Genomic DNA, 27,556 nt, shown 5'->3' with positions numbered 1-27,556 from the left:
TGGAGTTGACTTTGAGAATGAACGGTGATGTCCTCTAGCCATTCATAACATTCTAGCGAAGCTGCCTCCATTTCAAGTCCAATTTCAATGTGCTGCAGCTGATTGAGACCTCGTGTCTTCTGCAAATAGAGACTGGCAGCAAGCTGACAGTCAGATATGACTGTCCAGAAACTGGTAGCCACAGCTGTGTTGGTAGCCCTGGTCTCACTTATTCTTAACAACGCAGCTGCCTTTAGTCCCAACTGGGTGTACCAGACCCTGGAAGACGGGCGTAAGCGCAGCGTGGGGCTCTGGAAGCTGTGCTGGCTGGCGGAGAGGAGCAGAGGAGGTGCAAGCACAAGTGCCAGGCATGGGCAAGGGGAGGAGCGCGAGTGTGAAGCCCTGAGCTGGGGTTCAGAGTCAGCTGGGTTCCAGGAGTCACGCAGTACTGTCAAATGTAAGTTCAATCTCTTGTCTTTGCTTACACGAGGTCATGATTGATACAGTGTACGTGGTCCCCGGGAGATTTATAGCCTAGTAGAGCATCCTGAAATCATTGTTAACCATCTGATTCTAAACATCTCTTAACATTCATCCCCTAACAAATTAATTTGGGAAAATAAGAATAATTATGTCCACCAGTGATGAACTAAATTCCTCCTCCTCCCACCCCAAGAGCTGTAATCTAACCTACTTTGTGCTGTCTGATTTATACAGAGTAGGGAACACTGTACTTTTTGAAAAAATAATCTGTGAAGTGTAAGTCGAAAGCGTTGAGACATCTGCTGTTCACTTTTCCCTCCTGGGTCCCAGCTATAAGCATGTCCCTTCCTGCTCAATATATTAAACCCCAACCACAGTTGCTCTGAATACCATAAAATTAAAAAACCCCAACCAACCAACAACAAAAGTATTCAGAAGCCATGCTAAGTTATCTCTCCCTTCTATTTACTTTTGTTGGAAGTGCCAGGAGTGAAAAAGACAAAAATAATTTAGTAAAAACACGTAAAATTGAGATAAGCCTTCACATACGCAACTGCTCATTAGGCTGAAACCTGTAAGCCAATGTTGAGGATTATAAAGCTGAATAATAAAAAGGCCACCGTACGTATCACATTCCTAATGTTAACACCACGACCCTGCTCTTATTAAGAAATTAGAGCAGAACTGGGCTTGGAATACCTGCGGTCATCTGGGACACCACAGCCATGACCGCAACCAACCGCAGTGCCCAGAGCTTTGCTCCACTGAAAGCCTCTGCTTCCAGCAGCTGCCTACTAGGCAGGCGTCCCGGCACGCCAGCAATCACTGGAGGCTGCGGGCAGCGGCACCTCAGGGCTGTCCGTTCAGCCAAATCAGCGCATCCTTCAAGGAACTGAATTTAACAGAAGAAATGGCTATAAAGTTCATGGCTCGACAGACAGGAGGATTTTCTAGAGATTTTAACAGTGCTCATAAACAGCTCGGGTGCCTCTGAAGGACGGTTGCATTAGTAACGCAAGTGATTTCAGATAGTTGGTGTTTTTTCTTTCATGGTTTGAAATGTAGAGAAAGAGCAAAATGCTCTGCTCCTCAAAGTCTCTTATATCCCTCCGGAGACAAAACCAAAGAAATACAAGAGGAATTTCTTTTTAGAAAATGCTTTAATGTGGACCCATTCTTTATGAAGTTTTCCCACAAAATTGTGCAGTAACATTTTTTACACCTTTGCCAATATTAAACCTGCATAAATCACAAAAAGAAAACTTCTAAATTGTTAGAAAGACCTAAAAAATAGTTGAAAGTTAGGTTTAAGTGAAAGAACTTCCGTAATGACAAATAATTATGAAAAGGATTAGACCATTGAAAAAGTTCATTGATGTCTCTCTGCAACTTCATCGCTGGAATCACTGCCCCAATTAGTATTTATAAGCCATGTTCTAACTTGAAAAACATGCACAACGTTCATGAATTTTAAAGGTACACATTCTATATTCAACAGCTAGAATGAGCTCCTGTATATTGAGTTCAGCTCATGCAGCCTTTGAAACACAGAAACTTGCATTTCTTGCTGCGCACAGGTCAGGAGATGGGCAATGCTGTACAGACTGGCACAGACATATCCATTTCCTAGCAGAATTGTATGTGCAGCAATTTCTTACATCAAATAGAAGCAAAATGTGATAGAAAATGTTAACATTTCAAAGTAATAATTATAGCATGATCAAGTCCCCCAAAGAAGTCTCTAACAAACGTTCTTAAAAATTCTAATTTAAAAGAGGATCTTGAAGCCAAATGTCTCAATCTGTGTAGGAATAAAGCATCCATTCACTATTTAATCTGGAAGCAAATAGTACGCAAAAGGCCATTTCTGAATCTTTATGAAGCATTTAAAAGAAAAGCTCACCCTGCAGCTGTGCCATGACAAAGTAAGTAGGAAAAAACCTGTTGCACATATTTTTAAGAGAAATATGTTTCCATGGACTGTCCCCATAGTCAACATGAGCCTGATTCCACATCCAAGTTTTTGTCATTTTAAAGAATTTTTCTAATAAGAAATCACACATTATTTTAGCAGTATATGTGGTAATCCTCATCTGTCCATTATAGATAAATCACAAACACGCGTGTGTGTATGTATATACATACATATAAAAAATAACTTTCTGAACAAAGAAATTCCTTCCTCAATGGTAAGAGTTAACAAGTAGTATTTTAGATGCTATTTGTAGAACAATAAATAGAAAACATGTTCTTCCAATAGTAACGCAAAAAAGGCCATAATCTCACTTCTATTAAAAGTTATGTATTTATACACACACACATCTGGGGGGCAATTTATTTTTCTTACAGTTCAACAGAAAAACTGTAAAACCTTTGAGAATTTGCTTTTCCATATCAACCCACTAAAGGCACTACTGTAAGCAGGCTCACTCAGTGGCAGGGAGAAGCACACTCTTAGAACTGACTTTCACTGCCTGCTCTTTCTTCCATTGAAGTCATTGGCAAAGCTGCTTTTCAGGGGACACAATAAAGCTGGGGTGTTTTTTTCTTCCCCTCATCACGTACACAGCTCAAGCAGAATGATTCGCAAGAAAAATTATGGAAGTATATCATTCTGTTAAGAACTTGCATGTGCTTAAACTAAACTACAGCAAATTGAAACAAATAATAATTGAAGCTTTGCATATTTTGGGTTAAAGTCATAGTAAATGATCTGTCAAAAGATTGCACAGGGAATGGATAGAAGAAGTCAATGTTCTTCTGGGCTTGTTCAGCCTGGAGAAGAGGAGGCTAAGGGCAGACCTTATCACTCTCTACAACTGCTTGAAAGCAGGCTGTAGTGAGGTGGGGGTTGGTCTCTGCTCCCAAGTAACCAGCGATGGGACAAGAGGAAACAGCCTCAAGTTATGCCAGGGGAGGTTTAGATTGGACATTAGGGAAAATGCCTTCACCGAAAGGGTCATCAAGCCCTGGAACAGGCTGCCCAGGGAAGTGGTGGAGTCACCAGCCCTGGAGGTATTCAAAAAACATGTAGATGTGGCACTTGTAGACATGGCTTAGTGGGCATGGTGGTGTTGGGTCAACAGTTGGACTTGATTATCTTAGAGGTCTATTCCAACCTAATGATTCTGTGATTCTATGTGACAGAGCATGTCTGCCAAAAGCCTCAAAACGCCAAGTTAAATTCCATAGCAAACCCCTTTCTGAGCCAGGTCCCACTAACAAGACAGCTGTGTGAATTATTTCATCACAACAGAAATGACTGGAGCAAGAGGAAAACTAAGGTGTTTCGCATTCAAATCCCATGATGTAAATACTGCATCAAGGATATTAAAGTGTCAGTAAAGGACTGCTGGGCTAAATACCAAGTGACATAAAAGACAAGGGGAGATTGCAGATGCTGCAGCAAAGAGACACCATGAAAAAAAAGACTAGAAATGGGAGGCGGGGGGGGGGGGGGGGGGGGGCAGGAGAAACCCAGGGACAGGACTAAATGATATTAAAAATATAGGGAAATTAAGAGTCTCAATGTGAACTCCTTCAGCAAGGTATGACACAAGAAACATGGATGACTGGTTGTAGGGGAAAGCACCTCAACTCTGTTCTTCAAGCTCAAACCTCACTGCTCCTGGCAGGAGGAGATCTCAGGCCCTTCCATTGGTCTTTATCCACTTCTTTCTTTCCCTCCTTCTTGCTGTGCAGTCCTTCACCCTTCTTTAAACCATCTGTGATGCTAAAAAGCTTCTGTGAGACAGTTCAAATGACTGACAGCAAGAAAATACCCAGGTTTGGAATGGAAGGTTTGGTGAGGGGGTGGATAGGTTTTTGCATGGTTATTTTCCTGTTGGATTAAGCGGTGGTATCAGGAGTCCAACAAGTACTGCTCTGAGCACAAGCTGAGTGGTGCAAGCATGACAATGAGTGAGACAGCTCCCTTTTAGAGGCAACAAACTATCAGATCTGAAATCTTTGCTTATGCTGAGAATCAGAGCCCAGTTATGAGGACACCAAAGTTTTTCTAAGATGGACAAACCACTAGATGATACAAACTTTGAGGCTTCACCAAGAGCTCAGATGGCACACCCCCCCTTCAAAACACCTTAAGGAATCCTAGCCAAGGAGCCTAACTCTCCTATCATCAGAGTGAGGGCAAAGAAATTTGCCAAAGGTTATAAAGATGCAGTTTCAAAGCTGTTACAAATTTTTGGAAGATTATGCTCTTGTCTGCACCTCTTAACCCTTCAAAAAAAAGACCACATGCAGCAGAAGCAAACCCTTAATAAGATCTTGGGTAGGACAGTGTGTTTGCAGTACTCAGCACTCAGCTTTGTGCCCCCTTAACGCGTGAGCAGACACAGCTCATGAGTGATGCTGCATCATGCAGGGACACACAAGCTACCTGAAGTAGTGAAAGCACGGAGCTACACCACTGACAATGCCCTCTCAGAGCAAACCAGACCTACCCAAAGCCACTGTTACCTACGTCGTGGCCCAGCACCAGGCCAGTAATACTGCGTTGCACTGTGTGAACACACCAGGTTACTTGGACTCAGGTTAGATATTTTTAACCACACTGTGTGGTACAAATATGCCCTTAAGCCCTACTGTGCTACGAGGCTATCACTGGGTGGACAGATGGAGCTGATTTATTCGTTAGCTGAGGTCACAGTCTGTCCCTTTTTGTCTAAAGAACATTGTAAACAAATGTAGAGACACAGGAATAGGGCAGGGTTTAAAAAGATACAAAAACCTCGCTCGGTTCTTCAGGGCTCGAGGAGACATAACGTAAATCCCAACAGTGGGACATGTGTCTCCACTACAGATGCCCAGAGCGAGATAGCTCTCGTCAATTGTAGTTCTTACAAGGAAGTAAAACCGGGGTCAGGGAGAGGCACGATATCATGAGTGACTACGTGACTACCATAGGGACCAAATATAAACACCTGTCCAAGCTGCATGTATGATTTATGCAATCACAGAATCACAGACTGGTTTGGGTTGAAGGGACCTTAAAGATCATCTGGTTCAAAACCCCCTGCTATGAGCAGGGACACCTTCCACTAGACCAGGTTGCTCCAAGCCCCATCCAGCCTGGCCTTGAATACTGCCAGGGAGGGGGCAAATGTCCATGTACACTATGAAATATGGTGGCTAAGGCAGGATGCTGCTCCATGTGGGAGTAAGAAGCTGATGTTTGCCTGCAGAGGCAACAGTTTACCCGAGTGCCCATGTCCCCTGTATTTATACAAATTTCCAATGTCCACAAATTTCTCTGAAATTTGGCTGGACAGAAGCCAGGCTGAGTCAAGCTGCTGAGCATGTTGTAGACATATGTTACTTTTTCAATATATACAGCTCAAGAAAGGAGGCCGACTGCATGTGGAGAAGACAGGAACTACCATCAGATTAAAAAAAGCCCAAACCCTTATTATGTACTTGGTTGCCTGGTAAACTGCTCAGGCACAGAAAGTGAGGCAGTGCAGGTAGCTGGCAGCCTGGGGCATACGATTCCTCCTCCTAACACCTGCAATATGATCCATACTTAAATAAGTGAAATTACTAATTTAACGGGAGAGGTCAATGGAGGTGAATTCCAAGAGCTCTGGCTCTTCAAATTAGAGTGAATGCTCATTTGAATGTGGATTTTACTACGCTTTTGGAGAAGTTCAAAACTCTTGGGGATTCAGGATAGGAAAATGAACCTAATATATGTTTCAATACAGTACCTTTAGATGCATAGCACAGAAATATGATCAGAGAAATCAATGCTTGATTACTCTCACTATCAAGACTTTGAATTCAATTCAAGCGTGAATGGCCATGGAGCTTTTGAGTACTTCAGATTAAATACATTTATTACAGCCACCAACATAGAATACCCTACTGATGTTTCTAAACAGGCAAACCATAACACATAGACAACTAACATCTCAACAGGAACTATGTAACAGCCTTGTCTGTTAATATTGATCACTGTACAGAAGCAGTCTCAATGCTGAGTTTTAAAGGTCCCCACCATTTAATCATAAGCACTTGTTTTTGTTGAAAATAGTTGATGTAGCTATGTCTTCACTCCAAAAGTAACTGAAGTTTGGGAGGCACAGCATGATGCAATGATTTTATTTATTGTTCCTTATTATCTCTCAAGTATTCTAACAGTAAGTGCTGAATCTCCAATGTCTTTGTAAAACATAAAAAGAGCACCAATACAATACTTTTTTTTTTAAATTCCTTTCATCACAAACATAGCAACCACTGAACTCCTATAAAATCTGCCTTTTTATATTGACAGTGAAAAAAGTTTAACTACTGACTAATGTTTAAAATGCAAGTCAATGATGAAAAGGTATTACACTCAGAACTCTAGTTGGTTGGAATAATTTTTTAAATTGATACCTAAAAGGGTAACTTTTGTTTAAAAGAAAACTGAAGTTAAAACAACTAAAGTAGTTGTTTAACACCAAAATACTCAGTAGAAACAAGGAAGCAAAATTCCTCAGGAGATTTAAAGTATGGATAAACTGACAGACATAATAGACTTAGCAGCAGCCTAAGGTGGGACTGTCCTTCAGCTAAGCATAACAAATTCCTGCCCATCTAATTACAAAGTTTAAATGGCATTTTTTTTGATGCAACGTATTTTGTGTCCCACCATGGGGATTCACTAACAGCATGCTCACAGTCAGCTCCTGCGGCTTATATGACAGGCAGGAAATGGTGAAACCACAGCGAGATGTTCAGGGTCTGCGCTGTTCCTATACAGCAAGCAAATATGCAGTCACTAGACTCTTTCCAGGGCTGGTAACTTCCTAAGTTACAGAACCTGGACTTAAGTTTGCACTAAAATTTTTGCTCCCCAAAAGTGGCATTTCTCAGGGTAAGTTTTAGACAACTACTAAAATACCTTGGCCCATTTAGTTTCCTTCATACAGATGCTGTGCTTTAATCAGTAAAAAGCTTGATTTTCCACTTACAACTGTTTTTTCCCTATATGCAGGCAGAAAAGAGGAAGAAAACCTCACATTTTAAGCAATTAGCACAATCTGATTTTTCAGTGAGATCATCCTTCCTCATTATCCCAAAACACTGCAAATTACTCTCCAATATGACTAACCAACTTCTGCAAAGCACAAATACTCCTGGGGCTGTCATGGAACATAACAAAACAAAATTGCTGCTTGCAAATAACAAAATCAAATCAACATTTCAGCTCCAGATGGATACATCTGGTCTAGGAAGTGAGCAAAACAAAAAGGAATTAGAATTGGTCTCATCCCTGGAGTTTGGGTTTTGACCCTTGAGCACTGTGTTTTAAACAAAGCGGAATTCATTAGCCAGAACCCCCATCTGTACAAGAGACCCAGCTGGATACCCTTTCCATGAATTCACTACTCAGAGTAAACTCGGATCACGATGAGTTTCCAGAAGGAAAAAGTCAGAAACTAGCATTTTGTATTGATGAACGGTGGCCGCTTAGAGCAGAGTTTTGGAGCCATTTATTGCCTGCCCCTTTCCAGTTCTCAACAGCCAAGTTGCATCTTAAGAGAGGTGAAGGAAAGTCATGTAAAAAGCGATGTCCTCTGGATTGCTCTCCCTCCCTCACCTATATCAGACACACACAAAGGAATAAACACCTTCTGCAGCCTCCAGTTCTGTTCTGCTGGAAGCATCCACCTCTAGCTATAGGAAACTCCTTTCCCAGTTAAACTTCAGGTGACATTAAGGACTTCACACCAAAAAAGGCAGGACCTCCAAAATGCAAAATACCTGTGTCATGACAGTCTTAGACAACAGATTCTAGAAGCTAATGGTTAACACAAATGCCACCAGTAATTGTGCAGGCATTATAATCAGAATGGACTGAAGCTAGCTACTAAGGAATTTCTGGTTTACATATAATTTAAAATAGCAACAGGCAGAGTAAAAGAGCACAAAGGTAAACACTAAATTTCACAGCTCTTACAAAAACTATACTGCAGCCAATTTTATGAGAGATGAGAAATATTTATTCCTGGATTGAGCAGTCATTCAAGCAGGAAAAGAGCTTAGTGGCCTGGCCTTCCTCAACAGTATTTACGTTTTCAGCCTCTCTGGGTACAGGCTTTGAAGAAAGGCTTTGAAATTGCACACTCCATTCCCTTTCTTGATCAGCGTTGTCCATTGGCAGTCCTCAACAAAAGGAGGCCAGAGCTGCTTTCCACAACCTTTTGGGGTGGCAGGTTTTATGTTGCAGAAGCTCAGCGTACATACAAAATCGAATTACCACGTGCTGAGCTGACAACACGCAAAGTTACAATGGCTATGAGTAAGAAAGCAGTGTGGAGTGGCACTTTCAAGCTGAATACAAATAACAAGCTCTACTGCAAGAAGAATGGAGTTCGTAAGAGTTACACATTATTAAGTTTGACTTTTTCCCCTCTGAGGAAGAGGAATCATTACAATTCTAGAACAAAAGATGACAGATCATACATTAACCCTGCTAGAATAAAACATTATCCTAATATGAAATATGGAAAGGTACTCAATTCTTGTAATACCTTATTCCATAAAAACAACTGTCTTCACATTTAATTAAATCATTCCAGCTGCTTCCTCCTTACTCTACCTATCCTCGTCCTGTTGCGGGTACAACCTGGACTGTGTGCAACCTTCTTTTGGGTTAAAAGAAGCAGCTACGCACAACATCAGTTGCATTTCTGCATCTCTCTGAACAGGGTACTGTATTAAACGAATAAGCATCCCTAAGTCTGCAGTTCTTACAAACAACAGTAAAGATGATCAGTGTTACATATCCAATGCTCCTGCACTCTCCAACTGCAAGAGACCACAGCAATCATAGACCCGTTATTTAAGGAATAAATTAGTACAAATTCTGTTGGAATTCAATTGAGTCACAGTCATAAACTTGCTATTTTTAGTATGCTAGATATAATATCATCTATGGCAAAGCCAAAATAATTTATAATACAGTTAAGTGTTAAAAAAGTCATGAATAACAGTGAAGGCAAAAATCTGATGTTTGTTTCTGTGTCAAGGGGTAGTATACAATAACAGAGGCTTTTTTTCTTTTAAGAGCTCATGCATACTATATACAGACAAGGCAACAGAATTCCTTATGGGTGTAAACCAACTATCTTTTTTAATTTGGCACTACAGATAGCTCTGTTGACAAATTAAAGTACTTTAATAATGTAATGGCAGCAAGCCTGCTCTTTACTTAGTACATTCCTCCTTTGAAAGTCATTATTATCTCTTCAGCAGGCATTGGTCCTCAAAGTATTATAGAAGTCCATTTAACAGGAAAAACAGAACACTCCAAATGCTCAGAGTTTTACCGGTATTTTACAAAGCTCAGCTACCTGAATGTGATTCTGTTATCAGCCAACAAGCTTCATGCCCTGTAAGCACTCAACATGGCACGAGATCTAAACGCTCCCAATACTAGAAAGACAACTTTGGAAGTTAAACATAAAATCTTTGAGCAAGCTATTTTTTTGAGTGAAATAATTTTCCTTCCCGGTCAGAGATGAACTCACTAGCAAAAACCAAAAATATTTAGTATGTTATCTCCTTAACATTTTATTCAACGTGAAAAAGTGTGGGAGCGTAGCTCACTGAAAACAGGCATGGAATGCTAGAGGGCCTGCACAAGGAAAACTCTGTTGAACAGTTTGTCTAAGCTAACATAGTAGGCCTCAAAGACGCTTCGACCTTGAGGGTCAGAATAGAAGAATTAGAAGCTAACATCCGTGTGAGGCAGAACACATTAGTATTAATAGTAAAGTGATAGGTAGAAGCAGATGACTGATGTATGTATAGCACAATTGGAGTTTATGAAAAATTGCAAGTCATGATGACTTTGGAAAATTATGCTATATAAGAAAGTGCATCTGCACAATAAAATGAGTTTCCTGATATAACTCATATTGAGTCTTTTGTGGATTCTCCAAACTCCCATCTCTGCAAAAAAGTTTAATGGACTATAGTTCTTAACTAACTCTTTCAGATCCAATTTTCAGATCTTATTAAATTTTAATTAAATCATGAGTTGTTACTTAGAACATCGGAAGCTAAGGTGACCGATCGGGAAAATAAAGAATAAACTTATTTTTATGACTCACAAAAGTAGACCAGACTCGATGATTACCATGATGGAGTTTCCTCTTGCTTGTTTATATCAAGTTTTGTTTTCTGCACTTCCTAGCAGTCTCCTTGGAAGATCAGGTGGTCAGTGCACCCACTAAACATATAACCAGTTAAGTCACTTTTGAAAATCTGGTGAATATTCATGTCCAGAGTCTTTCTTTTTCTAATATATGCCAGTTTAAACACTGAGCTGCTTCTGTTTCAGAATAGCAACAACATATTAGCAAGAGACGTTGAACTGGCACAATGATATTTACAAATCCCACCTTTCGCTAGAGAGGAAGGAAAAGGATGAAAACAGGACATTCATCAGGTTAACAGGAAGAGTAGGAAAAAAGCCTGACTAAAAGTACACAACTTTGCAATGAATATATTTCATTCAGTAGCCAGCTGGGAGACACATTTTAATCAGGTTTCTAGCCAAGCCTCCAGATATCTCTGTCTGTAATAATTTCTGCATTTGTTCTTCAGTTTTAATATAGAATCATAGAATATCTTGAGTTGGAAGGGATCCATAAGGATCATCGAGTCCAACTCCCTGCTCCTCACAGGACAACCTAAAACCAAACCATACAACAAAAGAGTATCCTTCAGATGCCCCTTGAACTCTGACAGGCCTGATGCCGTGATCACTTCCCTGGGAAGCCTGTTCCAGTGACTGACCACCCTCTCAGTGAAGAACCTTTTCCTAATGCCCAATCTCCGCTTCCCCTGATGCAGCTTCATTCCCTTTCCTTGTGTCCTGTCACTGGTCACCAGAGAGGAGATCAGCATCTCCCCTTCCACTGCCCCCCTTGAGGAAGGTGTAAACTGTCACGAGGTCACCCCTCAGCCTCCTCTTCTCCAAGCTGAACAAGCCAAATGACCTCAGCTGCTCCTCCTAAGTCTTGCCCTCGAGGCCTTTCACCATCTTGGTCACCCTCCCCTGGGCACACTCTCATGGTTTGATGTCCTACTTGTATTGAGGCACCCAAAACGGCGCACAGTGCTTGAGGTGGGGCCGCACCAGCGCAGTGCAGAGTGGGACAATCACCTCCCTCAACGAGCTAGTTATGCTGTGCTTGATGCACTCCAGGACGCGGCTGGCTCTTTTGGCTGCCAGGCCACATTGCTGACTCCTACTCAATTTGCCATCAACCCAAAACCCCAGATCTCTTTCCATGGGCTCCTCTCCAGCCCCTCATCCCCCAATTTGTACGTAAAACCAGGATTACCCTGTCCCAGGTGGAGAACCCGGCACTTGCTCTTCTTGAATTCCATATGCTTGGCAATTGCCCAGCTCTCTAACCTATCCAGATGTCTCTGTGAGGCCTCTCTGCCCTCGAGGGAGGCCACAGCTCCTCCTGGTTTAGTATCGTCGACAAACTTACTTAATGCACATTCTATTCCTGCATCCAAATCATTTATAAAAACATTAAAAAGCACTGGCCCTAAAACTGAGCCCTGGGGAACCCCCACTGGTGACTGGTCACCAACCTGATGTAACCTCATTAACTCTTTGAGCTCAACTCATCAGCCAACTGCTCACCCAACATATTATGGACTTGTCTAGCTGTGTGCTGGACAGTATGTCCAGGAGGACACTGTGAGAGGCAGTATCAAAAGCTTTGCTAAAATCCAAAACCACCACACCTCCTGGCTTCCCTTGGTCAACTCAATGGGTGACCCTGTCATAAAAGGAAATTGAGCTGGTTAAGCAGGACTTGCCCCTCGTGAACCCGTGCTGGCTATGACCAATGACTACATTGTCTCTCAAGTGTTTTTCAGTAACTCCCAGAATAACCTTCTCTGCAATTTTACCAGGCACTGAAGTGAGAATGACAGGCCTGTAATTACCAGGGTCTTCCTTCTTACTCTTCCTGAAAACTGGGACAACATTTGCCAGCTTCCAGTCAACTGGGACCTCTCCAGACTCCCAACACCATTCAGAGATAATGGATAGAGGTCCTGCAGTGACATCAGCCAGCTCTTTCAGTACCCTGGGATGAATCCCATCGGACCTCATAGATTTATATACAAGTCATGGTCTTCCAGTACAGAGCTCCAGGGGTCCCAGGGCCCACTGTTCGTGTTAAAGACAGAAGTGAAGAAGGCATTAAATGTCTCCACTTTGTCTATGTCCCTGTTTGTGAGGTGACGGACCTTGTCACTGTTATCTCTGATCCTCTTTTTTTCTGTTAACATATTTAAAAAGCCCTTTTGTTGTCCTTCACAGTGCTGGCTGGCTTGAACTCTAAGTGAGCTTTGGCCACATGAAGTTTCTCCCTACAGTGGTGACCAGCATCCCTGAAGTCCTCCTGCATTACCTGGCCTTGCTTCCAATGTCTGTACACTTTCCTTTTCTACCTAAATTCTAGAAGAAGATCCCTGCTCAGCCAAGCCGGCCTTCTTCCCCACTTGCATGGCTTCTGCACTCTTAGGAGATGGCTTTTTAAAAGTGATCAGCATTCATGGACCTCAAGACCTTCACAAAAGCAGATCCTGAGGGGACCTTACTAACTAGCTCCTTCAGCAGCCTGAAGTTCGCTCTCCCCATATCCAGTGTTGTAGTTTTGCTGGCAGTTTTTCTCCTATCATCAACAATTTCAAACTCAACTACTTCATGGTCACTGTGACCAAGACAGCCACCAATCACCACTTTGCCCATGAGTCCCTCTCTGTTTACAAACTACACACCTAGGAAGGCACCTTTCCTAGTCGGCTCCCTCAGTATCTGCACCAAGAAGTTATCATCAACATGCTTCAGAAATTTCCTGGATCTGTTTGTGTCTGCTGTATCATATTTCCAGTTGATATCTGGGAAGTTAAAAATCACCCATAAGGACAAGGGCAGTTGATCTAGATATATCCCTTAATTCCTTGCAGAATAATTCATTGGTGTTGTCATCCTGGCTGGGTGGTCAATAGTAGACTGCCACAACAACATCCACTAATATATATATATATATATATATATATATATATATGAACTGATACTTTTTTTTTAAAAAATGTAACTTTTTACTTACACATATGACTTATGCCATAATGCCTCATTCAGAACTGCCAAGCATTGACATCTTCATTTTAACTCTTTCCCTTGTTATGCAGATAGAAATACAAGGAATTTTTTTGGATGCACTGAAAAGATAACAAGCGCTAAAAGAAGGAAAAGTTAAGAATCCTCTATACAAAGCTCCCTTATACCAATAAGATGTTAGCATTAACATCCACAGGATGTTTCTAGGGCAATACAGAAGGACTAGGTGAAAAAGGAACTCAGTGTTACAGATTTGTCTTTGGGAAGATTATTATTTTAGGGCCTTGAAAATCTATTTATGAACTAAAGTTCCATTTCAGTCAGTGTCACACAAATGCAAAATAAACACCATTCCTGCCCCAAACAATTCTGGCTATTAATTATAGATAGAATCTTCATAGGGTAAAAGTCAAGCGCCTCCAGTGGGCCACCCTTGGAAATTAGCTGCTTGTCTCATACAAGATTGTTTCGCACTGAAGCAATACTTACGGAATGCTGTGTAAGGAAAGGAAAGATCTAATACGCATCCTAAAGAAAATATTTTCTTAATCAGACCAGAGGGAATGCAGTTAGAGCAAGGGACTGCTGGGAGTAGGAAGAGTGTCTGACAATCATTTTCTATGGACCAAAAAATTTTACATACCTGCTCAGCCAGGATTTTCTTTTTCACAATTTTATATCATTTTAACTTTATGCTTCCCTCTTTATGTTTCCCTAGTGCAGTTTGACATGATGCGTGCTTGTAACCTCATCGCCACTGTTGCTCTGACTGCTGGCCAGCTCATCTTCGTCCTGGGCCTGATGGAGCTACCTATCATTTCTCAGGATACCCAGTGGTGGGAGGAGGCCATAGCTGCTGTGTTCCAACTTGCCAGTAAGTCCATTCCTTTCTACTGATGGAAAAACACTTAGTCTCTGTTAAATCCAGGTAGAAAAGAGTTTCTTACTTTATAAATCTTTCAAGTGACAAACAATAGCAAAAAGGCCTAAATCTAAAAGTATCATTGTCTCTTAAAATCTCTCCCCATGAGATTCTGCAGTACGTGAATAGAAGCTTTTGTCTTGGATATATCAGAATTAGTCTTCTGCCAACCGAAAAAACAAGCCTTCACTATTTCCTATAAAACCAGGAAGGCAAACATGAAAGAAATAAACTGGATGCAATGTAATCCCACAATTTAGCAGGGCAAAATACGCCAAACGAAGTGTTTGAAAGCAGAGGAGATTGGCCAAGCAAGTTTTTGAAGTCTTGCTGAAATATGATTATTTGCTTTTAGCTAACTGAATTTTACTCAATGACCATCAGCTGGATTTTGATAGACAGAGACATCTGCAATCTAGCAAAGAAAGCTGAAGTCAATTTGTAAGATTGACTGCTAAAATAAAATTCCCACAGGAATTCTCATGGACACAGACTGTGTACAGAAATGAATGAGGAAAGGAGGAAATAGTTTTATTACAATTCCATATTGACAGCAGTGGCAACTGTAAACATTTTGCAACAACGCCTTTCTTGATTACATAAAATAAGTCACTCTATTCATTACACCAAGAGTCCAATCCTATAAAAAACGCATGCATGAAACTGATTAATGGAGTATAACATTCAGGCTTCTTACAAGATTGGATTGAAAATATATCATTATTATTAATGTAAACAACAGTTATAATAAAATAACACCATTTTCTTTTCAATTTTAATTTCAACTTTAAAAACTCATAATATTTAGAACGGTATAAACCTGCTGAGGCCTCAGGTTTACACTGCTGCAAGATCAGAATCTAGCCTAAGCATTAAAATACGGTCCTCACAGCAATAAACGCCCATTAAGGATGAAGAATGTGAAATCCAAACACAAGGAGGAGCCTGTAGAGGTTCTGTAACTCTCAGAGCATCTGGTCCAGTTCCCAGGTGCAGCGAGACCCTCAAGCATCAGTCTTTGCTACCAAGAGACAGATATATAGCCTTGCCATAATAAGACCTCCCTCAGCCTCTTCATGTACAGCACAGTCTTTATATATATTTGTACACCAGTCTTTATACCTTCTGGATAGTTCTTCCTGATCATCAGGGTGACGCCTGCTTCACTCTCACTCCCTCCCATCCTCCCCAACACTCAACATGTCTATTTTTCCCAGAGAGAAAATGCTTTCTGGCCCTGCTTAGATGTGTTGTTTCATTGACAAACAGCACAGTAGACAGCCCTGTGCCTTTCTTCTATCAAGGCTGCTAATTTTAGACTGGGCGCTTTTTTTTTTTTCCTGTGCTGGAGTCTGTTTTAAACACAGTCAGAGAGAGACTGAAGGGCGCCAGGATATCCCGACACAGGAGAAGGAAATGCCTGCTATTACCTGTTATGCAAGCTGAACCTTGAAATCCCCAGTGCTGGGAGGGGAAAGGGGAGGAAAGCCAGAGTCAGGATGATTAACAAAACACTAATGAGAATGGCTGAAGAAGCTGTTGAATCAAGGAGTTCATTTGCCTGCCTGTGTTCAAAAGGTGTGAAGAGATCAATCTGGCAGCTCATGACAGTACACAGACAGACATTGCTCTATATGAATCAAAGGTCTTCCATCTGCAGGAATAATGCAATGACATTGCTGGCTATCCCTGCCCCCCTTCCCCATCCTCCTTTGCAGTTACATCATGCTCTCCTTCACCGTCAGCACATGGTTTTCATAACATGATAGTCATTTTACGCCTCATTATCTTAATGAAAGTTTTATGTTTAAACAAATTCCTTTCTGATATCCAGAACAACCAGCTGAAGTCTTCTGGAATGTATACTTTTGAAAAAAGAGGGAAGGAGTCATCATATCTGCCATTATCCCAATATAAAATAGACTTCTTGGAGACCTCCCTAGCTTTCTAGGACAATTGTACATCAGCTGCTGACTACCTGGGTGATCAAGGGTCTGCACTCACAGGACAGGTGGTTCAGAGTACAGAGGCTGTTTCCTCTTTCACAGAACCTAACGTGTGCTGTATAATGCTGAGGCACTCAAACTGGCCACAAAAACCAGCCCCGTCCATCACACTCCCGGGATTGGGCCCAGGCAACAGCATTTCATACATTATGGCTGAAATGTTTTAGGCATCAGGAAAACACACATCTGCAAACCGTGAGCAAGTCCAACATTTCTGTTGTTCTGATGAAAGATCACTGCTGCATCTAGAGACCACGATTTCTTTATTGAAGACGAAGAAAGCAGCTGCCCCTTATCCTATAAGCCACAGGTAACACTCAGCTTCTGAGCCTCCACTACAAGATGGTAACCTCTCATCTACTTTCAAAGTAAAGTCGCAATATTAGGCAAAGACACCAGAACAGTGGATACAAAGCTTGTATTTAACAGCACTTCGTCCGTGCAAAACAGCCCAAGAGAAATCACTGTGAAGCTCCCCTGCTTCATTTTCAGGGTTAAACCAAATATAATTTAGGCCAGACAGATTATTTGTGTGAGAAGAGCAGACATTATTTAAGAATGTACATACTAAGATCTTACTAAATATTTCTTGAGTAGCGGCTAGGTAATTCTGTTTATTACACTTTCAAATGTTACTGAAAACAGAAGAGCCCACCTCCTATTTTTTTCTTTTCAAAATCCAAATGATCTAGAGAATTGTTCTGCAATTGCTTATCCTGTCATTAATTTCAGAAAGAATTATCTTGATTCATGTCCTCTGTAATTCCAACTTCAGTTTGATCTCTAACTTTCATCCTGGAATATGCCAACAAGTGCTGAAGAGAACCACAATGGTCACCGGTAGAATGAAATCTAGTATTATGAAAGCAGGCTTGACTACATGGTTCAGAATCACAAAGTCAACTTACAATTTTCTTATTTTTAGCCAGAGTTTACCCACTGAAACATGTGTGGGTTTCATTACAGTTTCCCAAGGTCTGAACAAAAGTCCTTTTTATTTTAGAAAACTAAGCGTACTAAGTGTTATCTTCCAAACCCTATCACAAGTTCAAATCAACCATCTCTGATCCTGCTAGAGCTTGTGGTAACTCCAGGCTCCATGGCTTTTTCACTTCTGCCACCTGCACAAGCATTTGACAGTCATTCAAAAAGGATGGACCTCTGACAGAAAATAAAGCCCCAGGAAGCAAAGAGGAAGGAAAGAAGAGAGGAAACAGCATTGCTCCTGGGACAGCAACGGGATTCGCACAGCTCCAAAGCTTCACAACCTCACACCTCCCAGTGAGCAGGAAAGCGACCTGTTTGCTTTGGAAAAGGCATGCAGTGAAAATGGAACCAGTGGTGTATGTGGAATTTTGTGTCACACAGAAATTTCCCTCTAGAGGGTTTTGGGTTTTCTGTTTTTTTCCAAGGAACTGTTACAAACTCCATGTGCTGAACACAGGCTGAACAACAGAGCAGACAGAAGAGTAGCTGGAAAGGGAAATCCATACTAGCAGGACAAGGAATAAAGAGCACTTCAGAGAATATTGAACTACTACAACCAATAACCTGCCAGACTGGATCAGACCTTAAGGGATTCTAGCCAGGTCTCCAAATTTGTACAATGGTGATTATCACAGACTTTAGAGTGAAATGTTAGAAACATAATGGGGAAAATCTGAGATAAAATATCCCTTACATTAGATCTCATCCTAATTTATGAAAATCCAAGACTGGAATAAACCTGAATCATAATTATTAATATTCTTGCCAATCTGTTTTCAGCATGAAATTATTTTAATACATAACATCCTGAAAAAGCCAGTCTCGGCACTCTCTTAAATTTCAAGCATTGCATTCCAGGTTTTCCTACTGCGATTTTCTCCTGATGATGTATTTCTCTCCAGACCCCTAATGTATCACAGGAAATCTGAGTTTATGCATATTCTCATTTCTGTGCTGTTAAACCCAAACCAAACAATTGTTAGACTATTAACCTCCTCTCTTCCTTCTGGGCACTACAGTTTTAGATTGGTTGATATCCAGAAAATCTTAATGCAGACCAGACCAGCAAAGTAGCCACTGGAGAATGTAGCTGACGATATGCATGATAGTAATGTGATTCTGATTTCTGTATTACTTCCTTCCACCTTCTTCCCTCACGACACCCTCAAGCCAGATCTGTTCTAAGATGAAATCTATGGAGCTGTAAACCTAATACTTCCTGAAAAGGAAGCAAATAAATGAGACACTGTAAATAACCTAAAAATCATAACAAAAAGAGAACCTGACTGCTTGATTTGTGCTAGATGGTTTCATTATTTCTCATTTTTATTTCACCTCAGTGCCAAACTTTCTTGTTCTTTATGTGGACTGCAAACCTCACAATAACGTGATCTGATTTTCACATGTCTGCAAAACAAACTGCATTTGCAAAGATCGTAAAATATGGAAGCCTATCCCACTTTAGCTCACAAGAAGTGTATTGAACTCTTCAACTGGTATACTGCAGCAGGGAGAAGGTCTGCGTATATCCTTCCTGCCTAAACCCTGATATGAGCAGCAGGCAATCTCTTGTAGCATCTCAATGTCAAGGGCATATATTCTGATTAGAAATATGGTAACAAAGGTATTACCAGATAAATATCATTCACATATGCAAGTATAAGGAACATGTTTTATGACACAGCATCAGAAATATCGCAGTAACGCAGAAGGAGCGTGTGAAATGAAAAGTACTTCAACTGAAATATTCACTTTATTGCTTATGAACCATATTATATATACACGGAGATGACTACTGAAAAAAGTTTCGAACTGAGTTGCCTAGCTAGATCCACAGTTATGCAGCTCTTACCCTTTGATGCATCAAGAGATGGACAGAGCACTTGAAAAATGGAAGCAGAAGATGACCGCTGAAACTTCTAGGAGGAACATTTGTCAATGACTGCTGCTCTCTGCACAAGCTGTTTTTCCTCAGGCTGACTAGAGCTCTTACCTGTGTCTGATACGGAGTTTACTGTGATCAAAAGCAGAGCTTTCATTGACTCCAGCTGCCTGTGAATCCAAGGTGCCAAGCAATGTCTGCAGTTGACTTTCAGTGTGAAAGTCTACACATTTATCCTTATTTAAACAGCTGCCCGACAGGAATTACATTTAATTCATAGGGAATGCAGTTCAAGGACTGGCATAATTTCTAAGGAAACCCCCAAAAGGAAACCAAGAAAAGCAAGTTCACTGTCAGTAGACCTGAACTGGTTAGACAGTGCTCTGCATCTCCCTTTGAAGATTTCCAACCAACATAAGCTAGAATTCACTGCCTTACACCAACTAACTCTCCCAACTTTATCAGGTTAAAGAAAAAGAGGGACTGACAAACTCAAAGATCACCACAAGTGGAAAGCCATTGTACTTCAGTGGTGAAAAGTGAAGGACGAGAGGGTCTCATTGGCTCTGAGAAGCATTGCTACTCATAACTTGTTTAATTCTAAGAGATATTATGTTCTAAGAAAATCATTGGAAGGAAATTTTTATTGCACTCAATGTACAACTGAAAATTCAAAGGTCACTGAAGTCTGTGGTGTTATAAACCAAAGCACACTTCTACAGCTTTCAGCCTGGCATTACAAGGAAGAGCACACAACTATCACATAAGCTCCACATTTGCCTTGCGGTGTAACAGCTCTCTTTTGTGCCAGCTGACACAGGAAAAATGTTAATTGACGGATCATTTACACAAGTCCTATAGCAATCGCACTTTGGGAATCTATCTCACTTTGACAGATACAGTTGAGCTCCTACAAGCAGCTAATTCAGGCTTGTGACTCACTGCAGCTAAATCATTCCCTGTAAATGTTCACAGGGTACATAGAGAAAAGGGCTGAAAAATTTCCCCTCCCTGTTTGCAGTTCTGCTGCACAAGCGTGGGTTGTGAATTCTCAGCAACAGTCTGGGTGTTCTATTTTCCTTCTTCTCCATTTTCCTGGCAGCAAAAGCCATCCTATAGGACAAGCTGTAAAGAGGAGGATTATAAATCCCAACATAGATTTTCTATCAACCCAGAAAAAACATAATGTAGATTTCTTCAACTGCACTATCAATGTACTAATTAAAAGGAGGAATGTGAATCAAGGGTGTTTGGGAAAAAAAAGACCTATGATAGAAGTAAAAGTGACTATGAGAGTTCGTTTAAAATGCTAAAAATCTGTTATTGGCTTGCAGCCAGCTACAGTCAAACAGGAAATTCAGTACAGAGATCTGAAATGTAGTTCAAAAAGTAACATTCTCCCAACCCGTCCCCGCTCACACAGTCAATACTGTCCCAACCAAAAGTCTTCCTAGTGAATTTGTTATCTGTTTCCTTCCCCAACGGAAAAGCCCCCCCATCCAGGCTTGTTTTGCTACAGATGGGAAACAACTAGAGATAAACAGCAGCTCTATGGGAAAATAACGTACTTTAAGTAATCTCATCAGGATTTTTAGTAAAGATGTGGCCTCTGTGCAGACTTTAGACAACACACAATAAAATGATCTCAAATTGATGGACGTAGAGAATGAACATTTACAGAGATGAAACTAAACCAGATGAAAAAGATTCATATTTACACAACTAAATTTAAAGAATATTTCCCATCTGCAGACCTCCTCAAACCGTATTGTAAATTAAGAGACCAAGAAGCCTGATGGCAAGCAGAGTAATTTTCTGGTTATTGTTAGTAGAGTTACCCATGGGAAATAGTCAGGGCAGCCAGCTGTCTCCCTCCAGGTATTTTATTGGAATACTGAAACTAAATTAAATGTTGCTCAATGTTACAAATATGTCTCTAAAAAGTGAAAAGTCACCACAGTCAGTTTTAGTCATGGAGACAGAAGCTTTTCTTAATACAAGGTTAATTTTTAGAGGTGTACTTCTAACTGTTCCAAATTCAGAGCCAAAGTCTACATTGGTATATTTAATTAACAACTGTTATACCCATATTACACAACCATCAGTAGGATTCCAGCACCATTTTTCCTACACTAAATTCTCACAAAAACAAAACACTAATTGAATATTTAACAATATTCAAAGGCAACAAATTGAAATGTCGTCAAGTATTTCCTAATGCTAATAACATGCACAGTGAAGGCAGTAAGCAAAACAGGAGATACCAGTATAATGAAAATACTCTGCTTTAGCTACATTAGTAAAAAGAAAAAATGAGTCGAACTTCAGTTTCATTCTCTTTCCTTGCAGAAACTGAGTATTATTGCACCAGTAAACCAGGGTTTGCAACCAAATGGTACACATGTAACTATTCATAAGGGTTCATCCAAACTAGGAAGACCCCACTCCTCAGATACATCCTTGTAACAGAGGGATAAAAAAAAATTTTTTTTTTAAATCTACTTTCCCTATGAAAGAGGAACTGCTGAAGAAGGGCCAGACTGGCACAAATAAGTGAATTGAATGTGTTTGCCCAGTCATTTAGAGAACAGACTTGCTGCTAAATGCTCCATCCAATTCTTGGCTGGTGTACAAGAAGATCACTCTGAGGGTAAGGAAAATATAAGTAGCATATTGGAACACTTTGCTTCAAGAAGTCTCATTTTAATTAAGTTACTACAGACAAAATCTCTCCAAGCAAAGTTCGAGGGTTTTCACACAACATCTTTACCAAAGCAGCATTCATCAAAATTTAAATATCATCCTACGCAAACTCAGCCTTTATGGATCAGTATGATTTCTTCATCCTTTGCTCTTGAGTTCCTACATTTATAAATCAAATATCAAGTCATACTAATACGAAATAAGAATGCTGGAAAATAATGTTCACAGCGACATTTTTATTCCAGAGCTCACTTACACTGGCAGAACTGTAAAACTAATTATGGAAACTCTCTACCGTAACATGCTTCCAACTCTCCCACCTCTGTCATGTTTTTCTCTCCTCTTAAATGTCAGTTCCTGTCTAGCCTGCAGCAAAATATTCTAAACAGATCCTACATTTTTCACTTAAGGGCTCCAGTGACTCACTCCTGCTATCTGTCAAGTTGGGGAACTCTCAAACCCATTATTTTCCAGTTCCCCCCCAGCTCAGACACTGGCACAGAATTGCAAAAGGAGAGAAAGCCTCTTGCATGACTGGCTTCTCCTCTGATCAGGGTTCAGGCAAAGGGCTTGTGAAGGGAAATAGTCCTGCTAGCATAGTTTTATTTTGGGACCTGTAAGGAAGCCTTAGTGCTTTTTTCCTTGTGGATAACTGCTCCACTGGATGGAAGGGAGCTCATGAAGGTGGCTGGTCTAGCATGGGGATGTGTAGCTATTTAGGACAGTAACTGGCCATAAGTGATACATAAGTAAGAAAAAAAAAAAGCTAAGTAATTTAATTAAAATCTGGGTATTTGGAAAAAAGATTAAATATTGAAAATATTCCTACAGCGCTTATTTACTTCCACTGTGCCATAAAGGAATGTGTATAGACCACTGCTGCTTGCCTTGAAATGAGCAAAGAACGGGGTAAAACTGATGCCCAAGCAATCACATACACCAGGAACCCTAAAGATTCTTCCCAGCGGGTTTGCACAAGCAGACCTGACTTTCAGTAAGAAAACTAGTGCTAATCATCCATTACTTCTCTAAAGTGGAGATAATGGTGGAGTAAATACTGTAAATGTGCAGTGGGAAGCACGAGTCACAATTCAATAACTAGAAATGAAGCTGCAAGACACACTATAGCATCATGGTTGTTCTGTGTAACTGGTGTTCCTGAAGCTAGCTCCCTCTACCAAGAGAGCCTCAAACAAATAATGCAAGATAGTGTAAAGTGGGCTGTTGTCAATATTTATAACTGACCCCTAGAGGTACCTGTAAGTGGTCACTGGTACAAACAGCTTAGGTTCAAAGTTCTTCCTGCTTAAGGTCTTATGATTTGCTTCACAGATTTTTTTAAATTTACTTATGCTTTTGGATTCCCTGTGAAAGTGTATGTGAACTGGAAAAGAGTTCTGAAAGAAAAACTGAACAGGAAAACCAGCTACACAAAGTTTCGCCATGTACTGTACTCATCAGTAAGATGGATCTCTTGATCTGTACCTCAATATCCTCCTTCCTGCAAATTTTAAACCAGAATGAAAAGAAACAGGTCCACAACTTGCCTGCAGGAGGTGCAAGCAATTTCTCTTTCTCTCGATTTCCTGCCTTTATGACAAAACCGGTATCTATCATCCTTTGAAAAGTGGATTGGAACCTGTAGAAGAGCAAAGAACTATCAGTGTTTGTCTGTATTATAAAACCTAAAGACCTCAAACATAGATGGAGAGATACACATTCTCTATAAGCACATTACAACTAGCACTGCTCCCAACGCCCTGAAACACAAGAAAACACAGGAGAAAAGAAGTTTTATCATCTGGATTCCACAGATGGAGAACCAAGCCATGTGAGACAAGAGTTTAAAAAAAATTATGTATTCCACAGTACAGGATTTGATCTCCCCCTGTCTTCTCTACCATGTGCCTCAGGACAAACTGAACTCTGAGAATGACACCAGGAATGAGGGAAAACTATTTTGTTTCCCAGCTCTGCTGCAATCTTCTCGTATGCTATTACTGCTAACAATAAAGAAATAGATTAAAGTCACACAAGATCCAGATAACACCGAACAGCAAAATCATGGGCATTCCAAAGCAATTCAAGGAAACATCACAGAATCATTAGGTTAGAATAGACCTCTGAGATCATCAAGTCCAACCGTTCGCCTAACACCACCATGCCCACTAAGCCACGTCCCGAAGTGTCACATCTACACATTTTTTGAACACCTCCAGGGACAGTGACTCCACCACTTCCCTGGGCAGCCCGTTCCAGTGTTTGACCACTCTTTCAGTAAAGGAAGAGTAGAATTAACTGTGGCTTTCGGGACAAAAGTAGTATTCTAGTATTTCAGTGAACACTGAAAAAAACATGTGCAAACTTCACTGAGGATTTTGAATGTACAAGGAGAGAACGCTCCCACTTTCACGTGGTGATGAGCTATGCATATGAATACACAGAAAAATTAATTCCCTCAAAGACAGATGATTTGCCTTCAACAGTCCATCCAAGGATGTAGATAACATCTGCCTGGCTTCAGGAGACCAGGATTTTAAAAGCATGCATAATCTGACATAAGGTGTGTCATCCAACAGTGATTAGTGAAAAAAGTGAAGAGTCAAGCTTAATTTGTCTAAAGTACAACTTCACAATTTTTCTACCTCAGCCATAACTCAGTACTTTTTGAGCCAGAGGTGAGAAGCAACTTTCAAACCTGTATACTTTGAAATAATGCTCAATGACCACCTATGTATTGGGATTCCATCTCCAACTTGGCTAATGTGAAAAAGGCCTCCTAAGTAAGCCTGCAGACTCAATTTGGGAGCAGTAGCAAACACTTATTGTACAGATCAGTGATTTCTCTAACTCAATTAAGTCAATGTGCTCCATGTGGCCACACTTATCCCAGATGAAACTTGTTCGTTTATAACTAAGCTGAACCATTAAATAACTACTAGATTCACTGACAAAATCAAGGAGTTATTAACTGCTGTCCTTACAACTGAGCCAACAGCCTGAAACCCATCCAGAGCGTGTTAGACTTTTTCCAAGCAAAGGCTACTGCAGAGTGGTGAAAGAGCTGCTACTCCTGTAAGAACCCATTTCCTCCTCATATATCCTTAGGAAGAGATGTCTCACTTCTAACCCTCTCTGATACATGCCACCTGTGGGACAGTGCCACTTCAGAAGAAGGTGTAGCAAGAAACTGAGTTACAAAACACATTCTAGGTAGACACAAGAGAGCTGAGGATGCCAGTTGTCTCCTGAATTAAGATTTGTTCATTGCTTGTTTTATTAGGAGGGGGATTCAGCCTTCACATTACTGACTCTCAGAATAGTAAAAGTGCCACACCTACTTAAGTAGTGATTGATTTTTTTTTTCCTCCTATTTGTATTTCATTTCCCTCCTCTATTTTTTTTTAAATCTGTATATAATTTGTGTCTTTTCCATCTTACTGCATTACTAGGAGTCACTTTAGAAAGAAACCTGATACAACACATACTCAGGATGTGCTCTTTCAGGGAAAATCAAGGACCAGAGACAGGTGTCACACCTTTTTTAGAGCGTTGCCATGAATCTGTGAGAACAGTGTTTGCAAGCAGTGTGGCTGAGAAGACAGCGTGCAGCCACTGGGACTTACTTGCCCATGACTTGTCCTTGCCCATGAACTTTGGAAGATGGTAACTAGAAATCCTCTGGCAGTTTATGGGCCTTTGTTTATTCTAGTCCTCCTCCATGAAGGGGTCCTTTTGTCAATGATATTCCTTGTGTTACAGTGGTGGTTAAGGAAGCGTGTAGGAGAACAAAGAACACCTTATTTTGGTTAGCGAGGCATATTTGCCTCTTCGTACGTTCGTTTCAATCTAATCATGTGTATAAATTACTTTCCTTAAAAAAGCCTAAAAGTAGTTCTACTTGCGAGCAGGGACAGGAAGAGAAACTAATATGATAAACATAGGGCAGAAAGGTAACTGTGTGCTTATGGATGCATTCTTCAGAGAAAGGGCAGTCTTAGTAACATGAAAAAGTAGGAGTCAAGGGATATGGATTCTGTCCCTTATTCCAGTATGGACCCCCTGCAAGACTAGAAAAGTCAGCCCACCTCATCTCTGAAGTAACATTACTATTTATCAGTGATGTCTACAAAAAGAAGGTGGAAAATACTTTTTCCCCAGTTTTTTTGCAAATCACATTGTGACATCTGGATGGAAATGCTAGACACCTGCACTGTTACTACTATAATATTACCTACCTTTTAGGGAACTTACTACTGTGCTTAAGGTTAGGAAGGGAATGGAAATCTTGCCTTCAATAGCTTCTAGAGGCATGAGATTACTCCTGCCTCATAATGCTTTTTTCCAGCGTAGAAAAGTAGGACAATAAAGTCCCATTTATTTCACCTTCCCTTTTGTTTAAGCTTCTGTACATCTTTTTATTATTTCTGTAACATATTTAGCTGTTCATCATCTTTGCAGTTTACAATATTGGCCTGCCTTACATGAACATTTTAAAATTTCAGAATAAGTGTACCATATTCTGAATAAAATATTTTCATTATTATTATTATCATTAATACACCAGTTTTCTGTGTTGCCAACAGGAATAAGAAAGAGGACATCTGTCTAAGTGACACAAAAGGATGGGCAAAAAGCCACAATGTGAAATGCAGCTAAGTGGTAGTAAGAAATTTAAATCAGAGTGAACAGATTTAAACCTAACATTGAGATTCCATTTTGGGCACCCAGTCTTTGCATATATCATCATGCCCAAATATGCCTTCAAGAACACATACAGGACACTAATAAGGATGGAAAGGCTCACAGACTCATGAATGTTCGCCTATGGCATCTTGCCACTACAGAAATTCAAGAGTAATTCATTCACAATAATTCTCACATTCTCCTTGCAGGTTTTGTTCTGGTTATCGGATTGGTGACTTTCTATCGCATCGGACCATACACCAACCTCTCTTGGTCTTGCTATCTGAACATTGGAGCTTGTCTTTTGGCCACGCTGGCAGCTGCCATTCTCATATGGAACATCCTTCATCGGCGGGAGGACTGCATGGCACCCCGGGTCATTGTCATTAGCCGTACCCTGACCGCTCGGTTTCGCCGTGGCCTGGAAAATGACTACGTTGAGTCACCATGCTAAAAGAGTGGACTTGAAAGGGGAAAGATCTCCACGAGATCTGCATTGGAGTTGTCTTCTATAAATGTATGCTATAATTTAACACTAAGGGTTGAAAGACATCACAAAGCTCACTCTTGTGGGCAGCAGCCCTCGATTATTATTTGGATGGATGGACTCCATCTATATACATATGTATAAAACACATAATTTTATATATATTATATTGCCCTCTCCCTCTGCTGTACAGCACAGAATGTTGGATTATCAGAATCCTGACAGAGCATCACAGCTACACATCAGCAGGGTCAGC

At 40.6% G+C, this 27,556-nt stretch overlaps 2 protein-coding genes across 3 annotated transcripts in view; one reads left to right on the top strand and one right to left on the bottom strand.

Annotated features, from left to right (window-relative positions):
* The window catches only part of IFT140 (intraflagellar transport 140), an 80,174-nt gene that overhangs the window by 20,035 nt on the left and 32,583 nt on the right, over positions 1 to 27,556 (bottom strand). The window lies entirely within an intron of this gene.
* Positions 157 to 27,267, top strand: TMEM204 (transmembrane protein 204). The gene is made up of 3 exons (XM_086473250.1): positions 157 to 436; positions 14,346 to 14,501; positions 27,023 to 27,267. Exons 1-3 carry the CDS (start codon positions 157 to 159, stop codon positions 27,265 to 27,267), a joined length of 681 nt encoding a protein of 226 aa, XP_086329376.1.

This window comes from Leptosomus discolor, chromosome 14 (assembly GCF_034619465.1).
Source record: "Leptosomus discolor isolate bLepDis1 chromosome 14, bLepDis1.hap2, whole genome shotgun sequence".
Taxonomy (NCBI): domain Eukaryota; kingdom Metazoa; phylum Chordata; class Aves; order Leptosomiformes; family Leptosomidae; genus Leptosomus; species Leptosomus discolor.
The sequence above is the reverse complement of the archived record's forward strand: the minus strand, read 5'-3'. Positions and strand labels throughout refer to the sequence as shown.